General features: G+C 42.8%; 1 protein-coding gene across 1 annotated transcript; it reads right to left on the bottom strand.

Moving 5' to 3' along the window:
• Positions 1 to 2,822: 2,822 nt before the first annotated feature.
• Positions 2,823 to 17,149, bottom strand: lypd6b (LY6/PLAUR domain containing 6B). Its single transcript, XM_039006374.1, has 4 exons — positions 17,041 to 17,149; positions 16,797 to 16,895; positions 3,928 to 4,058; positions 2,823 to 3,732 (listed from the first exon to the last, which is right to left on the bottom strand). Exons 1-4 carry the CDS (start codon positions 17,147 to 17,149, stop codon positions 3,535 to 3,537), a joined length of 537 nt encoding a protein of 178 aa, XP_038862302.1. The 3' UTR covers positions 2,823 to 3,534.
• Positions 17,150 to 17,511: the final 362 nt, after the last annotated feature.

The raw sequence follows: 17,511 nt of genomic DNA, 5'->3' as shown, positions 1-17,511 counted from the left end.
CGTCACTGGGTCTTTGTGAGACCGATGACTCCAGAGAGGGTGGAAAGTGACAGGCTGCAGCTCCATGCCTAATAAAGCCAGAACAAAGCGAGCAGCGGCCAGAGCAAACAGCGTGCGCACACACACACACAGCCCCAAGTCAACGGCTGTCCAGTGAGGCCTCTTCTGTGAAGCCAAAACAGCCAAACACACACTTTCACTGGTCTTGGACAATGGAAACCCATCCCCCAACGTATCTCACACACACACACACACACACACACACACACACACACACACACACACACACACACACACACACACACACACACACACACACACACACACACACACACACACACACACACACACACACTCTGACTGTTCTAGATGACCTGTACTGTTATTAGAGCATGTTTATCTCTGTAATAGTCTGGTTTAAAAAAACACATGACAAGGCAGAAATGAGAATGTTCCCCCAGGGCCTAATTTCAGGAAGTGAATGTCTGTTTTGACAGTCCCTTCAACACCCTCCTTCATGGTGCACCCAAGGGCAGGGTGCAGGTGAGGCCCCTACTGGCTATACTCTCACTGGATAGGGGTGTTATGGTAGCTCTGACGAGAGACGGACTGATCCATCACAACCAACCATGCTAATCTATCATGCATCAGGCTGCAAGCCGAGTGGCTTTCTTAAAACACACTCCTGAGAAAAGAAGGCAAACAGAAGAGCTTCTGATAATGACCCCCCAGCTCCCATTAACACTATCAAAGCAAATACAGATTACCTCTCTGATCATTAGGATATTGGTAATTGTACAATTATGAACCCTGTAAGGTGGAGATTCCGCAAATGTGAACTGCTCTTTACGATTCTTCATAAAACTAATTGCGTTAGTTTGAAACATTTGAGTTTACCATTTAAAAATGGAGCCAGGCAGTCATGGTCACCAAGCGCTGAGAAATAAAGGAACAAACATTGTATGGCAATTCATAGGAAAAGTTACTTAAGTGATAATGCTCAAGAGTCCGGTGCTTGGAGGATATATTGGCACGGGTGTTGTTGTTAGCAAACCGTGCCAATATATCCTCCAAACATCGGCTTCGAGGGCATTATCCCTTTTATACAACGGGTTACCAACATATTCAAATAATGATTGACATATTTTCATAAAAACATAATTTGTATGAATATATTCATTCTATTTCATGCTTCCACAAAATATAGCACTGACACAGATCTAGGGTTGCTACCCTAGCCGGCTGGTCGTTCATTCTATCGGTTAGGTTGCCAGAGACCCAGTAGTTTAGTCTTTTTGTTCGATATCTATGGACGCAAGCCAGTCGTTCGTTTTAAATGTTACATCGCCATGCTGTCTGGAAAACGTTCTTATCCCTTGCTTGCTAGCTAGCCAACTTCCATTAACACAGTCACATCAAACAGTGCAGCCAGAATAACAGAAATGAACTGCATTTGCATAGCTGTTTTCTAGTGACATTTATTTGGATACATCCAAAACAATGAGCTAATGATACACGATTTTGTCCCGCACAGACAATTTGATCTCTTGCCAGGACACGGTTGTCACTAGTTACCACAGCCACAAAGTCATAAACCCTGCCTATTTCTACTCTTTCTTCTCTTCTTAAAATCAGATTTTAAACCTAACCTCAGCCATAGCCTTAACAACACTGCTAACTTTATGCCTTACCCTTAAATTATGACCCAAAAACTTTTTGTTTCCAATTTTTTTAAATGAAATACCCAAGTTTTACTTTGTGGCTGTGGTAACTAGTGACAACTCCAGGACACAGTTCAGAGGAGCGAGACAACTACACTAACACAATCACTTCAAACGGAATCTGGAAAAACAGCAAACTAGCTCTGTTTCATTTTGTTTGACCTGTTTTTCTATTGAAATGTATTTGTATGTATCCATAAACATTATGCTGATTCATGATTTCGACTGGCTGAGAAAAGTTGCCTGCCTGTCCATCTCGTCCCGGCACTTTCATTACTATGAAACAGTTGGAAATCTAATTTCCATATTGAAACAACGTTACAGATGTCAGAGAGACAGACAGCACGTTTTATACAAGCCGCCACTGTTGAAAACGAAATGCTAGTCTAAAAGAAATGGGAGATAATGTCTAGATGCTTTTTACAGTAGAGATCAAGTTCATAAATTGCCTGGCTGGGCTGATGCGACGGTGGATTGAGCAGTGAGATGGAACAGTAAATAGGCATTTCAATGTAGCCTTAGTGGGTGGTAACATGTGGATTAGACACCGGCTGGAACTCGGTTTTAACCAATCAGCATCCAGGATTAGACCCACCCGTTGTATAATATGCCATAAATAACAGAACATTCCATAGTTTCTTGACATATTAATTAAATATCAATAAAACACGATAAGAAGGTTAACCTTTAAAAAGGTCAACTTTTTCATGTTGCTGACATGGAAAGTCATAAAATCCTTTGTCGTTAATCTCTCACAACTTCATGGCAATGATAGTTTTATGCCATATTACATCACCAGACATTGCAACTATTTATGTAAATAAATATCATATTCCATCTTTTTCTGAGATTTCCAGATCGAAGAACAGATATGGCCACAGACATGGGACTTCTGCAAAGAGATAATACATTCTGGTAAAAGTAACACTGTAATGTCATTAAGGCATGTTGTCGAGAAAAGCTAAATATATAGAAAAGTAAATCTTTCCAAAAGTATAGTTCTTTCCATTTTATTTAAGGATATTCACAAGTTATGCTATAAAAAAATACAAGTAACAATATTTCTTAACAAAACATTCAAGTGCAAAATGGCTTTCATTTTGTGCCATACTATGGATCAAGTACTAATACATTTACGCCAGATTCCATGTCTATCATCGTCTCCCAAAGTTCTCCCTGATCCAATGGGCATGGGGCATGCCTATGTGTCCAGTCATTCCTGGTCCATGTGTGCACTGCAGTGCTGCAGAATCCCACAGAAAACACACGATTAACATTCCCAGGACCATGAATAATCCTAGGGAATGTTCTGTGGAACATTTAAAGTCTCCCGGTTCCAGCCTCTCATTCGGCATGCTCCGTATAGTAGTTTGGGGCTCTGGCCAGGGCTGATTGAAGGATCGGTCACTGGGCATCCATCTTTGAATCAGCAATGGATATTAGACTTATGATGGGCATGATCCTCCTTGAACCCTTCCGGCTAACTCCTCTGCTTGCCAACTCCACTAGCCAGCAAGCTACATCCAATTCTATAGATCCACTGACCATTGGTCTTTGTCCAATTCTATTGATTCCATGGATGCTTTCTCCAGTCCCATTGGCTTATGTAGATGCAACCAATGTTATCAAACCAAGCATCATTCATTAGGACACTGCTGTAGTCCTTCGTGATTGTTCGATTGATCTATGTGACATCTTTAACACAGATTACCACCACACTTGTAACAACACACATCCTCCATGTTCAGAGGAACATGCTGGTCTGGTATAGTCTGGTCCCCTCTATAGGGACATGCTCTGAGGGACAGCAGTGTCACAGTAGGGCCAGTCTGGTCAACCCCAGGCCCAGGGTGGTGAGTAATGTCATCCAGTAGCAGCCCCACGCTGTCCTCACAGGGGCCTGGGGTGGGGCTGAGCTGTAGGCCTGCTGCCTCATGGCAAACACAGCATTGGTGTGGTTGGTGGGGACCTCCACGTTGCAGATCATACCCTCACAGCACGACACACACTCCTACAAGAGAGAGAGAGAGAGGGAGAGAGAGAGGGAGAGAGAGAGGGAGAGGAGAGAGAGCGGAGGAGTGAGCGACAACAAAATCAAAACACAAGGGCAGCAGTAATGACAAATACTTTTCAGCTGATTCTACAAATTCCTGAGTAGACAGATGATGGTGGGTTATTGTGGATGGGTTTTGGTGTATGGACTTACTGTGTGACCCATGTCCCTGTGATGTCTACAGCCTGAAGCGTGACACACCTCTCTGGCAGCACACTTTTTGGTCACAAACTTGGTCTTGCCATGACTGGTGAAGTGGTGCACTGTCATACAGAACTGTGTATCTGAGGAAAGGATAACAAAGAAATATACATTACTCAACTGGTTAGCTGGCTTGACATGGGCCGGAGCTGTCCAGAGCGCCATATTTTTGGGGAACTGCATCCCAGCTCTGCTATAAAACAAAGTGACCTATCACGGCCCAGATTCAGAGACAGAGTCAAAAAATGGTTGATCAAAGCAGAATAAAAGCGGGATCTGCAGTGATAAGCAATGGTGAGTGGGCATTCATATCCTGATTCCGCTTTGTTTAAGTTTATTTGCCGCTAGTCTGTGAATCCGGTGTATACATGCCAGTAGACTGTTAGAGTTTGAGAATGCGCAGTTTGAGAATACGCCAGCCTGAATGCCCAGGATGCACTGTTACAAGTTGTCAAATAAGGGTTCGTACGGTCATGACAATCCTGGAAAAGTCGTGGAATTTTAATATTGTGTTTACCTTTAAAAATGTTTAAAAAAAATAATATCAGCCATGATTAGAATGAGGCCTTCCCTTTAGCCCGTGCGTCTCTATGTGTGTGCTGTGCATCATCTGTGTGTATGCTAGTGCAAGTGGGCAGTTGCCCGATGAGAGAGACATTTCAGCAGCAGGTAGTCTATCATTATTTTATAGGCTAACTAAACTCAGCAAAAAAAGAAACGTCCTGTCACTGTCAACTGCGTTCATTTTCAGCAAACTTAACATGTGTAAATATTTGTATGAACATAACAAGATTCAACAACTGAGACATAAACTGAACAAGTTCCACAGACATGTGACTAACAGAAATTGAATAATGTGTCCCTGAACAAAGGGGGGGGGGGTCAAAATCAAAAGTAACAGTCAATGCAGCTGGTGGCCACACCAGATACTAAGTACTACAGTGCATCTCCTCCTCATGGACTGCACCAGATTTGCCAGTTCTTGCTGTGAGATGTTACCCCACTCTTCCACCAAGGCACCTGCAAGTTCCCGGACATTTGTGGGGGGAATGACCCTAGCCCTCACCCTCCGATCCAACAGGTCCCAGACGTGCTCAATGGGATTGAGATTTCTGGGGGGAATGACCCTAGCCCTCACCCTCCGATCCAACAGGTCCCAGACGTGGTCAATGGGATTGAGATCCGGGCTCTTCGCTGGCCATGGCAGAACGAACACTGACATTTCTGTCTTGCAGGAAGTCACACACAGAACGAGCAGTACGGCTGGTGGCATTGTCATGCTGGAGGGTCATGTCAGGATGAGCCTGCAGGAAGGGTACCACATGAGGGAGGAGGATGTCGTCCCTGTAACCCACAGCGTGGAGATTGCCTGCAATGACAACAAGCTCAGTCCGATGATGCTGTGACACACCGCCCCAGACCATGATGGACCCTCCAACTCCAAATCGATCCCGCTCCAGAGTACAGGCCTCAGTGTAACGCTCATTCCTTCAACGATAAACGCGACTCTGACCATCACCCCTGGTGAGACAAAACCGCGACTCGTCAGTGAAGAGCACTTTTTGCCAGTCATGTCTGGTCCAGTGACGGTGGGTTTGTGCCTATAGGTGACGTTGTTGTCAGTGATGTCAGGTGAGGACCTGCCTTACAACAGGCCTACAAGCCCTCAGTCCAGCCTCTATCAGCCATAACTGTGACCTTAATTGCCTACCGTCTGTAATCTGTCTTAACGACCGTTCCACAGGTGCATGTTCATTAATTGTTTATGGTTCATTGAACAAGCATGGGAAACAGTGTTTAAACCTTTTACAATTAAGATCTGTGAAGTTATTTGGATTTTTATGAATTATCTTTGAAAGACAGGGTCCTGAAAAAGGGACATTGCTTTTTTTGCTGAGTTTATATAGCCAATTCAAAACTTAACTAGCCATACTACAAGCTCTCACTAGATAACTACACTGCTCAAAAAAATAAAGGGAACACTAAAATAACACATCCTAGATCTGAATGAATGAAATATTCTTATTAAATACTTTTTTCTTTACATAGTTGAATGTGCTGACAACAAAACCACACAAAAATGATCAATGTAAATCAAATTGATCAACCCATGGAGGTCTGGATTTGGAGTCACACTCAAAATTAAAGTGGAAAACCACACTACAGGCTGATCCAACTTTGATGTAATGTACTTAAAACAAGTCAAAATGAGGCTCAGTAGTGTGTGTGGCCTCCACGTGCCTGTATGACCTCCCTACAATGCCTGGGCATGCTCCTGATGAGGTGGTGGATGGTCTCCTGAGGGATCTCCTCCCAGACCTGGACTAAAGCATCCGCCAACTCCTGGACAGTCTGTGGTGCAACGTGGCGTTGGTGGATGGAGCGAGACATGATGTCCCAGATGTGCTCAATTGGATTCAGGTCTGGGGAACGGGCGGGCCAGTCCATAGCATCAATGCCTTCCTCTTGCAGGAACTGCTGACACACTCCAGCCACATGAGGTCTAGCATTTTCTTGCATTAGGAGGAACCCAGGGCCAACCGCACCAGCATATGGTCTCACAAGGGGTCTGAGGATCTCATCTCGGTACCTAATGGCAGTCAGGCTACCTCTGGCGAGCACATGGCCCCCCAAAGAAATGCCACCCCACACCATGACTGACCCACCGCCAAACCGGTCATGCTGGAGGATGTTGCAGGCAGAAGAACGTTCTCCATGGCGTCTCCAGACTCTGTCACGTCTGTCACATGTGCTCATGTGCTCAGTGTGAACCTGCTTTCATCTGTGAAGAGCACAGGGCGCCAGTGGCGAATTTGCCAATCTTGGTGTTCTCTGGCAAATGCCAAACATCCTGCACGGTGTCGGGCTGTAAGCACAACCCCCACCTGTGGACGTCGGGCCCTCATACCACCCTCATGGAGTCTGTTTCTGACCGTTTGAGCAGACACATGCACATTTGTGGCCTGCTGGAGGTCATTTTGCAGGGCTCTGGCAGTGCTCCACCTGCTCCTCGTTGCACAAAGGCGGAGGTAGCGGTCCTGCTGCTGGGTTGTTGCCCTCCTACGGCCTCCTCCACGTCTCCTGATGTACTGGCCTGTCTCCTGGTAGCGCCTCCATGCTCTGGACACTACGCTGACAGACACAGCAAACCTTCTTGCCACAGCTCGCATTGATGTGCCATCCTGGATGAGCTGCACTACCTGAGCCACTTGTGTGGGTTGTAGACTCCGTCTCATGCTACCACTAGAGTGAAAGCACCGCCAGCATTCAAAAGTGACCAAAACATCAGCCAGGAAGCATAGGAACTGAGAAGTGGTCTGTGGTCACCACCTGTAGAACCACTCCTTTATTGGGGGTGTCTTGCTAATTGCCTATAATTTCCACCTTTTGTCTATTCCATTTGCACAACAGCATGTGAAATTTATTGTCAATCAGTGTTGCTTCCTAAGTGGACAGTTTGATTTCACAGAAGTGTGATTGACTTGGAGTTACATTGTGTTGTTTAAGTGTTCCCTTTATTTTTTTGAGCAGTGTATTTAGCTATAAGCATTAATGTTGTTGACTCTGTTGCCTTTCCACCAGCACCGTTGAGAAAAAAAATTGACACGGTTGGGATTCCCCTCTAGACATTTAGGGCTATATCCGACAAATGTAAATAAAATGTTTATTATCTATATATATTTTTTTTTAAATATCTTTATTGGCATTTTTTACAATCATCAGCAAAATAAGACAATTAGATAATGCCATGCGCTTTCTTCCTGTCCTACAGTTACAAATAACAACATCTCCATTCAGATTATTTAAAGAATTTAAATAATTAGGGGGTAGATCAGCTTTAAAATTGCAGATAGATTACAATGTAATCGTCTGCATAATTTCCAATCCCACATATATTTTTGTTGGTAAATATATAAAGATATACACTTTGTAAAATCATAGTGAAGACATCAAAACTATGAAATAACACATATGGAATCATGTAGTAACCAAAAAAGTGTTATACAAATCCAAATATATTTTATATTTGAGATTCTTCAAAGTAGCCACCCTTTGTCTTGATGACAGCTTTGCACACTCTTGGCATTCTCTCAACCAGCTTCATGAGGTAGTCACCTGGAATGCATTTCAATTAACAGGTGTGTCTTGTTAAAAGTAAATTTGTGGAATTTCTTTCCTTCTTAATGCGTTTGAGCCAATCAGTTGTGTTCTGACAATGTAGGGGTGGTATACAGAAGATAGCCCTATTTGGTAAAAGACCAAGTCCATATTATGGCAAGAACAGCTCAAATAAGCAAAGAGAAATGACAGCTTATCATTACGTTAAGACATGAAGGTCAGTCAATTCCGAAAATTTCAAGAACTTTTAAAGTTTCCTCAATTGCAGTTGCAAAAACCATCAAGCGCTATGATGAAACTGGCTCTCATGAGGACTGCCACAGGAAAGGAAGACCCAGAGTTACCTCTGCTGCAAAGGATAAGTTCATTAGAGTTACCAGCCTCAGATTGCAGCCCAAATAAATGCTTCACAGAGTTCAAGTAACAGACACATCTCAACAACAACTGTTCAGAGAAGACTGCGTGAATCAGGCCTTCATGGTCAAATTCCTGCAAAGAAACCACTACTAAAGGACACCAATAATAAGAAGAGACTTGCTTGGGCCAAGAAACACGAGCAATGGACATTAGACCGGTGGAAATCTTTCTTTTGGTCTGATGAGTCCAAATTTAAGATTTTTGGTTCCAACCGCTGTGTCTTTGTGAGACGCAGGTGAACGGATTATCTCCATATGGGTGGTTCCCACTGTAAAGCATGGAGGAGGTGTGATGGTGTGGGGGTTCTTGGCTGGTGACATTGTCTGTGATGTACACTTAACCAGCATGGCTACCACAGCATTCTGCAGCGATACGCCATCCCAACTGGTTTGCGCTTAGTAGGACCATCAATTGTTTTGCAACAAGACAATGACCCAACACACCTCCAGGCTGTGTAAGGGCTATTTGACCAAGGAGAGTGATGGAGTGCTGCATCAAATGACCTGGCCTCCACAATCACCCAACCTCAACCCAATTGAGATGGATTGGAATGAGTTGAACTGCAGAGTAAAGGAGAAGCATCCAACAAGTGCTCAGCACATGTAGGAACTCCTTCAAACTGTTGGAAAAGCATTCCAGGTGAAGTTGGTTGAGAGAATGCCAAGCGTGTGCAAAACTGTCAATGTAAAATAGATTTTGAATTGTTTTAACACTTTTTTGGTTTCAAAATTATTCCATATGTGTTTATTTAATAGGTTTGATGTCTTCACTATTATTATGCAATGTATAAAATAGTCAAAATAAAGAAAAACCCTTGAATGAGTAGCTGTGTCCAATTTTTGACTGGTACTGTATATATACACATACATATACAGTGTCTTCGGAAAGTATTCAGACCCCTTAACTGTTTCCACACTTTGTTAGGTTACAGCTTATTCTAAAATGTATTAAATTGTTTTTTCCCCCTCATCAATCTACACACAACACCCCATAATGACAAACCAAATACAGGTTATACATTTTTGCTAATTTATATATATATATATATAATGAAATATCACATTTACATAAGTATTCAGACCCTTTACTCAGTACTTGGTAAAAACACCTTTGGTAGCGATTACAGAAATGAGTCTTCTTGGATATGCTGCTACAAGCTTGGCACACCTTATTTGGGGAGTTTCTCCCATTCATCTCTGCAGATCCTCTCAAGCTCTGTCAGGTTTGATGGGGAGCGTTGCTGCACAGCTATTTTCAGGTCTCTCGAGAGATGTTTGATCGGTTTGAAGTCCAGGCTTTGTCTGGGCCACTCAAGGACATTCAGAGACTTGTCCCGAAGCCACTCCTGCGTTGTCTTGGCTGTGTGCTGAGGGTCGTTGTCCTGTTAGAAGGTGAACCTTCGACCCAGTCTGAGGTCCTGAGTGCTCTGGAGCAGGTTTTCATTAAGGATCTCTCTGTACTTTGCTCCATTCATCCTTCCCTCGATCCTGACTAGTCTCCCAGTCCCTGCCGGTGAAAAACATCCCCACAGCATGATGCTGCCACCACCATGCTTCCCCGTAGGGATGGTGCCAGGTTTTCTCCAGACGTGAAGGTTGGCATTCAGGCCAAAGAGTTCAATCTTGGTTGAATCAGACCAGAGAATCTTGTTTCTCATGGTCTGAGAGTCTTTAGGAGCCTTTTGACTAATTCCAAGCAGGCCGTCATGTGCCTTTTACTGAGGAGTGGCTTCTGTCTGGCCACTCTACAATAAAAGCCAGATTGGTGGAGTGCTGCAGAAATGGTTGTCCTTCTGGGAGGTTCTCCCATCTCCACAGAGAAACTCTAGCCCTCTGTCAAAGTGACCATAGGGTTCTTGGTCACCTCCCTGACCAAGATCCTTCTCCCCTGATTGCTAAGTTTGGCCGGGTGGCCAGCTCTAAGAAGAGTCTTGCTGGTTCCAAACTTCTTTGATTTAACAATGATGGAGGCCCTTGCGTTCTTGGGTACCTTCAATGCTTCAGAAATGTTTTGGTACCGTTCCCCAGATCTGTGCCTCGACACAATCCTGTCTCGGAGTTCTACGGACAATTCCTTCAACCTCATAGCTTGATTTATGCTCTGACATGCACTGTCAACTGTGGGGCCATATTTAGACAGGTGTGTGCCTTTCCAAATCATGTCCAATCAATTGAATTTACCACAGGTGGACTCCAATCAAGTTGTAGAAACATCAAGGATGATCAAAGGAAACAGGATGCACCTGAGCTCATTTTTGAGTCTCATAGCAAAGGGTCTGAATACTTATATAAATAAGGTATTTCTGTTTGAAATGTTTTATACATTTGCAAACATTTCTAAAAACCTGTTTTTGCGTTTGTCACTATGGGGTATTGTGTGTAGATTAATGCAGATGTTTTATATTTTAGAAAAAGGCTGTAACGTAATAAAATGTGGAAAAAGTCAAGTGGTCTGAATACTTTCCGAATGCACAGCATACTTGCTATGGCTTCTCAAAATGGACAAACAGTACTATTGCTGCTTATTTCTTGTTTTTCAAGTGAAGATCTTTGACCGGAGCATGCTGTTCGGTTCGCCTAGCCGACTTCGGCTAGCCGCCAGTCGAACTGAAGCATGCTGACGCCTCAACAGTGCAGTTATTCTACTTTGTGGGGGGTTAAGTGCCTCCCAGTTAGCACATACGTTCTGAGAACCATATGTTTCTTAAGGAAAAGGGATACCTTGTCAGTTGCACTACTGAATGCATTCAACTGAAATGTGTCTTCTGCATTTAACCCAACCCCTCTGAATCAGAGGTGCGGGGGCTGCCTTAATCGGTGTCCATGTCATCGGCGCCCGAGGAGCAGTTCTTATTGTGGGTTAACTGCCTTGGTCAAGGGCAGAACAGCAGATCTTTCCACCTTGCCAAAGCTCTTAACCGCTAAGCTACCTGCTGCTTGGTGAGAGCGTGGTTGTCCTATGGTTATTTTGCATACAACCTTCCCACAACTTTCTGGGAATGGTGCAAGATGGCTGCTTGGCTTTGGAACATTATTAGCACATTTAAGGAACATGAAAACATTATTTTCTTGGTATTTCATAACTTTAACTGAACGTTTCCTAAAAGTAAAAAAAAATGTTACATTGGCAGGAGATAGTAGCCCAAATGGGATCAGAATTTATAATAAAGCATTTCATGCATCATCGCATTTGCAGACTTATGTAAGATGCAAACCCTACTATTCATAACGTGACGAGTAGATTCGCTAGTCATAATTTAGGCTAATAATATAACTCAATCACTGTTCTCAAAAGACTGTTCAACGCATGGCTGAGAGCTTATAGTGTAGAGGCCTGGGATTTAGGCTATATCAGGTTTCTTCTTTCCTTGCACAGGAAAAACACATTTCATGCAATTCTACTTTATGACACTTTATATGACTAGAGACATTAGCAGAATACATTTTAATATGACAAATTACAGGGTAGCCTACTCTGCTAACACTGACAAACAATCAATAAAAACGACGCTGTCCATATAATAGGCCTACAAGAAGGGGAGACACAAAGAAAATATGACGTCCATCTAAACTGGAGGAGGAAATTATTGTCCAAAAACAAACTTTTAAGTGACACTGACCCAACAATGATCAAGAGTGAATATGTGCAGTGGTGAATATGCGTAGTGCGTACTCACTGGGGCCGATGCTCTCCGCTAGTGCCAATAAGATAGGCTATAGGCCTACTGTGGTGGCACAATTAAGTTGAGACTTTTGATAACTAAAAGACCGATCTCTCTTTACAGCAATAGCCATTTGCTTTCCAAACTATGTTTTCCCAGGATTAATTGAAATATTGTGATATACCTGGCTGGGCTCCCTACTTTCACTGACAGTCTGAACTCAAAAATCATCTATTTGGTATTTGCAGCACGCGCTGCCGAAATTGCACATTTGCAATTTTAAAACAAATCTGCCATTTTCTTTTTTTACAGTTATGGGAATCTAATGATCCTATGTGGCCAAATCATGCTTTAGTAGCCTATTTTTAATTATTTTATTTATTTCTGTTTAGACAGGAATAGGCTGTCAATCCCAAACAGACTCTGGGACAGTTGTGGGACGATAAATCCCAAATTCATACAACCAGTAGGCCTAGGCTACATAAAAAAGTACATTTTAAGTCGGAAGTTTACATACACCTTAGCCAAATACATTTAAACTCAGTTTCTCACAATTCCTGACATTTAATCCTAGTAAAAATTCCCTGTTTTAGGTCAGTTAGGATCACCACTTTATTTTAAGAATGTGAAATGTCGGAATAATAGTAGAGAGAATGATTTATTTCAGCTTTTATTTCTTTCATCACATTCCCAGTGGGTCAGAAGTTTACATACAGTCGTGGCCAAAAGTTTTGAGAATGACACAAATATTAATTTTCACAAAGTCTGCTGCCTCAGTGTCTTTAGATATTTTTTATCAGATGTTACTATGGAATACTGAAGTATAATTACAAGCATTTCATAAGTGTCAAAGGCTTTTATTGACAATTACATGAAGTTGATGCAAAGAGTCAATATTTGCTGTGTTGACCATTCTTTTTCAAGACCTCTGCAATCCGCCCTGGCATGCTGTCAATGAACTTCTGGGCCATATCCTGACTGATGGCTGCCCATTCTTGCATAATCAATGCTTGGAGTATGTCAGAATTTTTGGGTTTTTGTTTGTCCACCTGCCTCTTGAGGATTGACCACAAGTTCTCAATGGGATTAAGGTCTGGGGAGTTTCCTGGCCATGGACCCAAAATATTGATGTTTTGTTCCCCGAGCCACTTAGTTATCACTTTTGCCTTATGGCAAGGTGCTCCATCATGCTGGAAAAGGCATTGTTCGTCACCAAACTGTTCCTGGATGGTTGGGAGAAGTTGCTCTCGGAGGATGTGTTGGTACCATTCTTTATTCATGGCTGTGTTCTTAGGCAAAATTGTGAGTGAGCCCACTCCCTTGGCTGAGAAGCAACCCCACACATGAATGGTCTCAAGATGCTTTACTGTTGGCATGACACAGGACTGATGGTAGCGCTCACCTTGTCTTCTCCGGACAAGGTTTTTTCCGGATACCGCAAACAATCGGAAAGGGGATTCATCAGAGAAAATGACTTTACCCCAGTCCTCAGCAGTCTAATCCCTGTACCTTTTGCAGAATATCAGTCTGTCCCTGATGTTTTTCCTGGAGAGAAGTGGCTTCTTTGCTGCCCTTCTTGACACCAGGCCATCCTCCAAAAGTCTTCGCCTCACTGTGCGTGCAGATGCACTCACACCTGCCTGCTGCCATTCCTGAGCAAGCTCTGTACTGGTGGTGCCCCGATCCCGCAGCTGAATCAACTTTCGGAGATGGTCCTGGCGCTTGCTGGACTTTCTTGGGCGCCCTGAAGCCTTCTTCACAACAATTAAACCGCTCTCCTTGAAGTTCTTGATGATCCAATAAATGGTTGATTTAGGTGCAATCTTACTGGCAGCAATATCCTTGCCTGTGAAGCCTTTTTGTGCAAAGCAATGATGACGGCACGTGTTTCCTTGCAGGTAACCATGATTGACAGAGGAAGAACAATGATTCCAAGCACCACCCTCCTTTTAAAGCTTCCAGTCTGTTATTCAAACTCAATCAGCATGACAGAGTGATCTCCAGCCTTGTCCTCGTCAACACTCACACCTGTGTTAACGAGAGAATCACTGACATGATGTCAGCTGGTCCTTTTGTGGCAGGGCTGAAATGCAGTGGAAATGTTTCTTGGGGATTCAGTTCATTTGCATGGCAAAGAGGGACTTTGCAATTAATTGCAATTCATCTGATCACTTCATAACATTCTGGAGTATATGCAAATTACCATCATACAAACTGAGACTTTGTGAAAATAAATATTTGTGTCATTCTCAAAACTTTTGGCCACGACTGTACACTCAATTAGTATTTGGTAGCATTGCCTTTAAATTGTTTAACTTGGGTCAAACATTTCGGGTAGCCTTCCACAAGCTTCCCACAATAAGTTGGGTGAATTTTGGCCCATTCCTCCTGACAGAGCTGGTGAAGCTGAGGCAGGTTCGTAGGCCTCCTTGCTCGCATACGCTTTTCAGTTCTGCCCACACATTTTCTATAGGATTGAGGTCAGGGCTTTGTGATGGCCAGTCCAATACCTTGACTTTGTTGTCCTTAAGCCATTTTGCCACAACTTTGGAAGTATGCTTGGGGTCATTGTCCATTTGGAAGACCCATTTGCGACCAAGCTTTAACTTCCTGACTGATGTCTTGAGATGTTGCTTCAATATTTCCACATAATTTTCCTACCTCATGATGCCATCTATTTTGTGAAGTGCACCAGTCCCTCCTGCAGCAAAGCACCCCCACAACATGATGCTGCCACCCCCGTGCTTCACGGTTTGGATGGTGTTCTTCGGCTTGCAAGCTTCCCCCTTTTTGTGCAGTTGCAAAACGTAGTCTGGCTTTTTTACGGCAGTTTTGGAGCAGTGGCTTCTTCCTTGCTGAGCGGCCTTTCAGGTTTTGTCGATATAGGACTCGTTTTACTGTGGATATAGATACTTTTGTACCCGTTTACTCCAGCATCTTCACAGGGTACTTTGCTGTTGTTCTGGGATTGATTTGCACTTTTCTCACCAAAGTACGTTCATCTCTAGGAGACAGAACGCGTCTCCTTCCAGAGCGGCATGACGGCTGTGTGGTCCCATGGTGTTTATGCTTGCGTACTATTGTTTGTACAGATGAACGTGGTACCTTCAGGAGTTTGGAAATTGCTCCCAAGGATGAACCATACTTGTGGAGGTCAATTTTTTTTAATGAGGTCTTGGCTGATTTCTTTTGATTTTCCAATGATGTCAAGCAAAGAGGCACTGAGTTTGAAGGTAGACCTTGAAATACATCCACAGGTACACCTCCAATTGACTCAAATGATGTCAATTAGACTATCAGAAGCTTCTAAAGCCATGACATCCTTTCCTGGGATTTTCCAAGTTGTTTAAAGGCACAGTCAACTTAGTGTATGTAAACTTCTGACCCACTGGAATTGTGATAAAGTGAATTATAAGTGAAATAATCTGTCTGTAAACAATTGTTGGAAAAATTACTTGTGTCATGCAAAAAATAGATGTCCTAACTGACTTGCCAAAACTATAGTTTGTTATCAAGAAATTTGTGGAGTGGTTGAAAAATGAGTTTTAATGACTCCAACCTAAGTGTATGTAAACTTCCTACTTCAACTGTATCTGATGCAACAGATCAGAACATTTAGCTTAAAATGTTGATAAACTATTATTTCTTAACATTATTAGTCCAGCAGTGCGCACAAGGCAGTAGGCTACGATCGAATGTTCATTTGGCTACCGGACAATGAAAGAAAGTTGAAAACCAATAGAACATGAGAGAAATAGGCTACTGGTTTCATGGCATGTTTAAAATAATTCCCTCTACGAATATGGTAGGATTTTGCCTAGGCTACTTTGAAGCAAGGTAAAATGTATGTAGTAAAATGTTCAGGTTTAAAACAATTAAGTAGCTTTATGTTTTCAAAATGGATACTGCCTCCAGCTCATTGCAAAGATGTGTGACGGTCTGATGAAGTCTGCCTTCAAGCGCGCATGAATTACCAGTTGAGAAATAAAAATACTTGCTTTTTTAATCGTGGCCCAAAATCTATTTTTAACACAGGATTGCACTTAGAACTGTTGCGCAATGATTGGGCTTATAAAAGTTCTGTCTGACATATTTTCCACTAAAAGGCTCTGTATCTGTATCTGTATGCTGTGCATGTGATAAATAAGAAACATAACAAATATACCTACGTGCCAATTCAATTGTTTTTCTTCTCCTGGACAATTGGCCGGAGACAATTTTAATTAAATCGTCTTTTCTTTTATTACCGGCTAACAGAAACTCTGCTACATAGAGATGCCACCAATTATTGGTCATGTAAATTTGGTTAAAAGTCATGGAGAAGTCATGGAAGTCATGAAATCAAAATGTGTATGAACCCTTAACAGTGAATAATCAGAGGTTTCTATAGCATAATGTCATTTGGGAATTTCTGTGAACGTAGTCTAATGGACCGACTTGAAAAATGACTGCACCTGCACCTCTTTCAAGCACTGGCTATAACAGCATAATCATAAGGTATTATAACAGTGTAACAGCAATAATAACAATGATTATTAAGTACTGGTTAACCCTATCAGTCATGCCAATGAGAAACACTAATATCTGACAGTATCTGTGTGAAACAACAGAGGGTACTACTCACTCTGTGGACACCACTTGTCCTCAGCCCAGCGGTTACAGTTGTAGTTGTCTGCAGCTTGCTCGCAGGTGAAGCACTTGAAGCTCTTAGGGAATGGAGTGGCTGTAAAGACATTCCCACACTGTGTGTGAATCTATGTTTTCACTCACATTGCTTCTGTTCAAACTTGTTTTGATGGATTCAAGTATAAAAAGTTGACGACATTGTTGAAGACATGACATCATTTCAACGAGTAAGCAGAACGTACCTTCCACAGGTGGTTTGACGTTGTAGAAGTTGATGCGATCAGCTGTAACCTGGTCACATATGGGCACCAGCGCCAGGAGTTGGATAGCAGCGGTGAGGTGCAGGGCCATGGAGAATGACATCATCACAGTCTATCAGCAGCCTGAACCACAGAACAGAAAGAATCAGGAATGGACATATAATCAAGTATCATTTTAGCCTTTGCAAGCTCATGTAACATAGAACCAGGTGAATGGGAAAGGAGAAAATGAGGAAAAGAAGAATAAACGAAAGTGGATATTGAGAACGAGAAGAAGGAACAGGTTGGCCCTCTCTGGGACATTGAGAAGTTGGATTATCATGGAATTTAATCACTCCATGCCCTACCCTGACCACGTTTACCCGATCCTGAGGGGGCAAGCCTCTGAGCTGAGGGGGAGGACCTCAGAGAGCTGCTGAATGGTTCTGGTCTCTATCAGATCTTTGAACCTTG

This window comes from Salvelinus namaycush, chromosome 13 (assembly GCF_016432855.1).
Source record: "Salvelinus namaycush isolate Seneca chromosome 13, SaNama_1.0, whole genome shotgun sequence".
Taxonomy (NCBI): domain Eukaryota; kingdom Metazoa; phylum Chordata; class Actinopteri; order Salmoniformes; family Salmonidae; genus Salvelinus; species Salvelinus namaycush.
The sequence above is the reverse complement of the archived record's forward strand: the minus strand, read 5'-3'. Positions and strand labels throughout refer to the sequence as shown.

What these genes read in the sequence shown, in the direction of transcription:
- lypd6b (XM_039006374.1), bottom strand. Translation starts at nt 17,149, where the DNA reads ATGGCCCTGCACCTCACCGCTGCTATCCAACTCCTGGCGCTGGTGCCC. An exon ending in CGTCAAACCACCTGTGGAAG is followed by an intron (nt 16,896 to 17,040) that starts GTACGTTCTGCT and finishes ATGTCTTTACAG; the next exon opens with CCACTCCATTCCCTAAGAGC. An exon ending in ACAGGGACATGGGTCACACA is followed by an intron (nt 3,733 to 3,927) that starts GTAAGTCCATAC and finishes TCTCTCTTGTAG; the next exon opens with GAGTGTGTGTCGTGCTGTGA.